At 35.1% G+C, this 7,968-nt stretch overlaps 1 protein-coding gene across 1 annotated transcript in view; it reads left to right on the top strand.

Moving 5' to 3' along the window:
- Positions 1 to 3,784: 3,784 nt before the first annotated feature.
- The window catches only part of LOC111399855 (protein RRP6-like 1), an 11,242-nt gene continuing 7,058 nt past the window's right edge, over positions 3,785 to 7,968 (top strand). Inside the window, 1 exon segment of the mRNA XM_023027348.1 lies at positions 3,785 to 4,026. Within this exon segment, the coding sequence (XP_022883116.1) occupies positions 3,785 to 4,026 (242 nt within the window).

A 7,968-nucleotide genomic window follows, 5' to 3' on the forward strand; every position in this document is an offset into this window, starting at 1 on the left:
TTAGTAGTTTTTAACTGGTTCAATTGTTATTGAAGTTTAGTAGGAGTTCTTTTATGATTCGGTGGACTAGTGCCAAACGCTCTTTTAATATTGTGTGTTCCTCCTGAAGGATTCTTATGAGATAATAATAAAAGATGTTCAGCTATAAATCTTTTTTTTTTCTATGCTGTGCAAATATTGTTGAATCATCTAAATGAGATTGCAATTATTTTGATATATAGGAATATGGCACGAGTGAGGACAATTAGGGAGTTAAGCCGAGAGATTGATGAGTTGAAACAAGCCTTGGTCGCTAAGGCCACACCTTCAGCTCTTCAAGCTTCAGTAGTCCCCCAAGTACCATCAATGCCACCAATATACTCGATGGCACCACCTGTTCCGATGGTGGAACAATTTCTTAGATATCGACCTCCTATCTTTGATGGTGGGAAGGATCCACTGGCAGTTGACAAGTGGTTACGTACTATTAAGAAGATCTTCCGGCACATCTCTTGTCCAGAAAATCAAAAGGAATTATGTGTAGAGTTTATGCTAATCGGAAGAGTAGGCAATTGGTGGGGATCCGCCTCACGTACTCACATCAAGGAGGAACAATGTAACCTAACTTGGGATCAGTTCAAGATGGAGCTAATAGAAAGGTTTTTTACACAATCTATGAGAGACCACAAGGAGACAGAATTCTCAAGATTGGTACAAGGAGATATGGAACTTTCTGAGTATGAGAGCGAATTCGAGGAATTGTCTCGATATGCCCCACATCTTGTAAGTACTGAGCTCATGAAGGTAAAACATCATTAGAGGGGCCTGTGCCCAGAGATTAGGCAGATTGTGAGTTCACATGATTTCACCACTTTTCAAGCGATGGTAAAGAAAGCTCAAATAGTAACCTATTCAAGGGTAAAATTCATAAATCATGGGTAGCGTAAAGACTTCGAGAAAAGGAAGTGGCAGGACAAGAATAGGAATAAGGGACAGTTTAAGAAGTAGATGCATGTGGGTCAGGGAAGAATCCTTTATCTCAATGTCCTAAGTGCAACAAGTTTTACAAAGGAGAATGTTTGTACGGAAAGTATGTCTACTATATGTGTGGTCAACTTGGCCATGTGGCTTCTTCGTGCGCATTAATTAAAAAACCCGAACAAGAGAAGAAAGAAAAAGCAAGGGTGTTTGCTTTGACTCATGATGAGGTTGCCGAAAATTCAGACGTGATTGCAGATATTTTATCTGTCTATAATATTCCTGTTTACGTCCTGATTGATTTTGGTGCGACACATTTATTCATATCTAATGCATGTTTAGCTAAGGTTAGTACTTCATGTCAATGGAATGATAGTGTACTAGAGGTGAGTATGCCATCAGGTGGAACTATTGATACTGATAGGATAGCAAAGGGAGTTACAGATAAATTTTGATGGACTGAATTTAGAGGCCGACTTGTACATTATAGAGATGAAAGATTTTGATATTAATTTAGGTATGGATTGGTTGGGTGGAAATCGAGCCATGATAGTATGTTTTGAGAAAGAGGTAATTTTTCGAAGACCGAGAGAAGAGGAGTTCAGATTTTATGGATCGAGGATTAAGGCACTTCCTCACGTTATCTCAGCTTTAAAAATAGAGAACATGTTAAGAAAGGCTAACTGCTAAGGATATCTTGTCAGTCTTACTAGCACCTCCACTCAAGAGAAAGTATTAGATGATGTGCCAATAGTACGGAGGTATTCTGACGTGTTTTTCGATGACCTACCGGATATTTCATCAATAGACAAGTAGAGCTTATGATAGATTTGATACCTAGAGCTACTCCTGTGTCCAAAGCTCCATATCGAATGTCACCAAAGGAATTACAAGAGTTGAAGATGCAGTTAGGAGAATTTCTAGACAAAGGGTTCATTAAACCGAGTGTATCTCCAATGGGAGCTCCAGTACCCTTTTTAAAAAAGAAAGATGGTACTCATCAACTGCCATGAACTAAATAAGTTGATGATTAAGAATAAGTATTCCCTTCTTAGGATTGAGGATCTATTTGATCTGTTGAAGGGAGCATCCGTGTTTTCAAAAATTAATTTAAGGTCAGGCTATCATCAGTTGAAGATTAACTCAGTTGACATACCAAAGACAACGTTTAGGACCCGATATGGGCATTATGAGTTTACGGTGATGCCCTTTGGCTTGGTGAATGCCCCTATAGTGTTTATGGACTTGATGAATAGAGTGTTCTATCAATACTTAGACATGTTTGTCATCGTATTTATTATCACATATTGATATACTCGACAGATTCTCATCAACAAGAAGAATATCTGAGGATTGTTTTAGAAACACTGCGTGAGGAAAAGTTATATGCCAAATTCAAGAAATGTGAATTTTGGATAGATTGAGTCGAATTTCTAGGCCACACTGTTCAGCACGAGGAATTGAAATGGATCAATCCAAAGTTGAGGCTATGACCAATTGGCCGGAACCAACAAATGTTGGAGAAGTGTGGAGTTTTCTAGGTTGAGACGATTATTATCGATGATTTATAGAAGGATTTTCCAAGATAGCAAGTCTTATGACACAATTGACTTGAAAGGGTACTAAGTTTGTATGGTTAGAGAAATGTGAGCAGAGTTTCCAGGAGCTAAAGGACAAGCTCATATCTGTGCTAGTGTTGACTATTCCTAACAGTTTGGACGGTTTTGCTATTCGCAGTGATCCATCCAAGCTTGGTTTAGGATGAATTTTGATTCAACATGGGAAAGTGATCGCTTATGCTTGGAGACAATTGAAGCAATATGAACAAAATTACCCTACACATGATCTCGAACTTGCAGCGGTAGTGCACGCCTTGAAAATTTGGTGCAACTACCTATATGAGAGCAAGTGTGAGATTTATACCAATCAAAAGAGTCTCAAATACTTCTTCACCCAGAAAGAGTTAAATTTGAGACAGCGACGATGGTTGGAATTGGTGAAGGATTGCGATTGCACTATCCTGTACCATTCGTGTAAGGCCAATGTAGTCGATGATGCGTTGAGTAGAAAGAACATGGGACAGCTTTCAGTACTATGCAGGAGGTAGGATCATTTAATCCGAGATTTTAAGAATATGAGAATTGAAGTATTATCGCCACCAATAAGGGCATCGGCAATGTTAGCAAGTTTTAATATGAAATCGACACTCAGAGACAGAACAGTAGCTACTTAGAGAGATGATTCTTTTTTGGAAAAGATCAAGGATGAAGTGAAAACTGAGAAGAGGAAAGGTTTTGAAATCATCGAAGATAAAGCCTTGACATTTAACAGCCGACTGTACGTGCCAAAGGACAAAGTATTGAGGAATGAGATTTTGATTGAAGCTTATTCTACTCTCTACACTGCACAACTAGGTGGAACTAAAATGTATAAAGATTTGCGTGAGACATTTTGGTGGAGAAATATGAAGGGAAATATAGCTTTGTTTGTGTCCAAATGTATAGTTTGTCAACAAGTGAAGGTTGAACACAGAGGTCGTTAGAGCGTTGAACCCTATGGACATACTTGAATGGAAGTGGGAGAAGATTGCAATGGATTTTGTCACTGGTTTGTCTAGATCAATGAGAGGTCATAATGCAATTTGGATGATTGTAGATCAACCGACAAAATCTGCTCATTTTTTGCCAGTTCGAACAACCTAGACTTAGAACAATTCGCACAGATTTATATCAGAGAGATTATACGACTTCATGGTGTTCCAGTTTCTATCATATCTGACATAGACCCAAGGTTTACTTCAAAGTTTTGGATAAGCCTTTAGAAAGCTATGGGTACTAAGTTAACATTTAGTACTGCATACCATCCTCAGACTGATGGACAATTTGAACGAACTATCCAAGTTCTCGAAGATATGTTGAGAGCTTGTGTCCTCGATTTGGGTTGTAAGTGGGAAGATCATTTGCCATTAGTTGAAATGCTTACAACAATAGCTTCCAAGCTACTATTGACATGGCATCATATGAGGCTTTGTATGGTCGATGATGTCGTTCACCATTATATTGGGACGAAGTTGGTGTAAGGAAAGTTTTAGGTCCAGAATTGGTCGAAACAATTGTGGACCATACATAAAATTAGATCAAGAATTAAGACCACCCAAGATTGTCAAAAGAGGCTGACAAAAGGAGAAAAGAATTAACTTTCGACGTTGGAGAGCTTTATCAAAGTGGCACCAATGAAAGGAATACTATGATTTGGAAAGAGAGAAAAATTAAGTCCAAGATTTATTGGTCCATTTGAAATTCTTGAAAAAATTGGAAATGTGGCATATCGTCTAGCATTGCCACCTGAACTATCAGCAGTGCACAACGTATTTCACGTTTTTATGTTGAGAAAGTATATTTCAGATCCTAACCATGTCGTGAATGTTTGATCATTGGGTGTCCAAAGTGATATGACATATGAAGAAGCTCCTACAGTGATTTTGGAGAGAAATGACCGTGTTCTGAGGAATCGAAGGGTTCCATTAGTCAAAATCCATTGAGATAAACATAATAAGGATGAACAACTTGGGAAAGGGAAGAAGACATTTTAGCCAAGTATCCCGATCTCTCTAAACAAGTTGGACTTCGAGGACAAAATTATTTTTTAAGTGGGGCGAGTTGTAGCGACCGAGAAATAAAAAAAATCTTGGTTCGTTTTAAAATAAAATTTTCTAGTAGGACTCGAAAATAATTTGAATTATATTTATTATATCGTCACCCTAAATTTAATATTGATCATTTAGTAAATAAAATAGTCCATTTTTAGATTTGTCGTCACGTTAATAGTCTGAAGGTTGAAGTGGTAACTCGATCCGCTTATTTGCATAAAAGATTTACCTTGCCTACGAGTACTTATAGAATTTAATATAAACTATTTGTGATGAATATTTAAGTATTTTAAATGTTGATAAAGTATATCGAATATTATACTCATTTTGTAGCTCATATTAAATAAAATAATTTGGGCTCAAGAAACAATGATTTTGTACAATTTATATCCAAGTTATCTCATTAGAAAGAAAAGTAATCTAAAATTTATATTTTATTAATATAAAAGTAATAAAATAATAATAAGAAAATATTTCATTTGAATTCCATAGTCAATAACGTGTTTACTTCATAATTGATTTTTTTTTTTTTTAAATTCCATTAACATGATGATTAATTCCAATTGCCATGAAACTCTTGCCTTTTCATTAGAAAGTAACCTACACTATTATAACTCCACCATTATGCACAAAATTAATATCCTACTCACCATTTGTTTTTACTCCCATTTGGTTACTGTAATTGAGATCACTGTTTTGTGTTCGAAAAACAATTTCACAACTCCATTTTTGTACAAAATACAGTTGAACTAAATTATCATCTTTCATTTGAAAAACAAAGTCTCCAAAAACCTCTAAAGTCACATTTTCTCTCCCAAACTATTATACTCTTACGTAAAATTATTTTTCCCTTTTTCCATAGAACCAAGGGATCTTTAAATCTGAAAATTTCTGAAGAAAAGGCTAAAGTATGCTACATTTTATTTCTTGTTGGACACGAAAGGATATTCAAACTCCAAATATTTGAGGAGTACTTTTGTAAGTGGTATAAGAATTATTTATTTTTGTTTTTGCATCAAACGTATTATTGTGTCACTCATGAAGGAGGCACCATTTGGTGCCTCAAATAGGAGTAAGAGATTGAAGGTGACACCTTATTGTGTTGCACATGAAGGAAGCACCGTTTGGTTGTTCAAACAAGAGAAAGAGTTTAACGGTGACACAAAAGACCAAAGTTTGCATTCTAAAATCATATATATATTTTATCATTTACTCTAGTAGGTTCCTACTGAGTATTACTTGTAGTACTCACCTCCCACTATAATCTCACATGTTGATTCAAGGCATGACGACAATTTGGCATGGTGGCAAGTGCTCGGTGATTTGAAAAGTTTCCAACTTTCTAGTAAAATTTTCAATTCATGTAAATCTATTATGAATGACTAGATGGCACTTTCAGAAACATTTAAACTTCTATTTCATCAGTTTTATTTACATTTCATGTCAACCATAATTTGGAAATGTTGGAATGACTACGCCTGAAGTTTATTTATCGTTGAACTTAAAATTCAAATTCTGTCTTTCTGACTGAAAATTGTATAAATTGGGCTACGGTGCACATTTTAGAGTGAAATTAGTGGCGTTTGAAAGATCCATGAGTCTTCTAATAGCAGCCATTTGAATTACCTTAAAATATTATCCAGAGATAAAGTTATTATGCCCATTTTAGTAAACTGCGTTGTGTCGAATTCGAGTTTTCTGTCCAACATATTTGAGCAATACATATTCATAATTTTTAGTAGACATTGGCTAGACCAAACATATTTTCCTTCCATTGTTGTTCAACCCATACTTGCTGAATTGCCTCCAACACTTTCAAAAAAAATCAAATTTTGCCATAATTGCCCAAATTTATATGAATAACTACCTCTCATTAAATTTTTTTATGTTTCAATTAAAAAAAAATCAAGAACTTTGTGATTTACAAAATATTTTGGTTAGCATTAAAGGGGTCAAACCAAAGAAAGATCGATTGTTTTTAACTCTTCGGTTTAGAGAATTCGGGAAGTTACACTATATGGGGAAGAATTGATGTTCAGTGATCTCCTGAAAACTTTTGGCAAAGTTCAATGACTATTTGAGTAATTTATAACTCAACAAAATAAATTTGTTTAACTGAATTTATGAAAAAAAATGAGTTTCATACAAGAATTAGGCGACCTGAGACTATTCAATCTTTATGTTTACTCTTTTAATATGAAATTAGGCAATTTTAGATAAATTCCATCAGACTAATTAAAGAAAAATAGGAAAAAAATTTGCCATATCATCATTACAATATCTTGTGCAATGTTTTGTGAATTAAAATGTAATTATATATAGAGGAAAAAATGTTCAATTCTTATCACGTGGTAAATTATACAGTGAAATAATAATATAATTTGTTGTTACGAATAAATCAGTACTAATATCGCAGTATAGCTCCCAAATTTTCATCCTTTGGGTGTATTAATTTTTTGAAAATTTGGCAGCATAGCTCTAATTTTTTTTCTTTGAAAAATGCCTAGGCTAGGCCCCTGCTTGATTCCCATTACCTGAAAATAAAAATGGGGGGAATAGTATTTTTTAGAAAAATGAGTAGTTGAAAAAGAAGGAAAAATTTTCGATTTACGTGTAATATTATTTTATGGGAGATTGTGTGGTTGAAAATAAGAGAAAGAAAAATAGAATGCAATGTAATTTAATTTAATGGGAATCAAACAGAGGCTAGATACAACTCTAACGATTTCCATCCAAAAATAATTTCAATTGATCGAAAATAAATGTCTAACCTTCATTTAATATGTTGTAAGTTATTTTTCAAATTTAGTTAATTATAAAATATAAACAAAAAACACGAACAACCACTACTGGCAGATCTTGCACCACCGAGCATTGATGGGTGCTTGCGCTGAATCCACCGATTTTTTTTCCTTATATTGAGAAATAGCTAAACGATCTCTCAGATTTGGTTGTCTCTTGTCTAACATGGATGATTCGAGTTGATAAACCAGATTTTCCACCAATTTGGTTTCGTAAAGAAACTAGATTTTCGAACATTTAGTTTTGCCAAAAGACATATTACTAAATTATAAATATTATAAATTCAAATCTCGATTGGATTGAAAATGAGCAAACTGGATATTTAGGATTTCAAAAAAAATATTTGGATTTCGTTTTGTATCTATTTTAGTTTCTCAGATTTTTGGTAGATTTTCAAGGAGAATGGTTGTGGGGTGGTGGTGGCAGCTCCATCACATGTTTGTGAAGGGGTGGGCCATTAAGTTTAGGGTAGCGATGTCAATGGGCCGAGCCGAGCCGGCTCGGCTCGTTACCCTACGAGCTCGGCTCGTGCTCGGGCTCGTTGCCCAACGAGCTCGTGG

This window comes from Olea europaea, chromosome 9 (genome assembly GCF_002742605.1).
Source record: "Olea europaea var. sylvestris chromosome 9, O_europaea_v1, whole genome shotgun sequence".
Lineage (NCBI taxonomy): Eukaryota > Viridiplantae > Streptophyta > Magnoliopsida > Lamiales > Oleaceae > Olea > Olea europaea.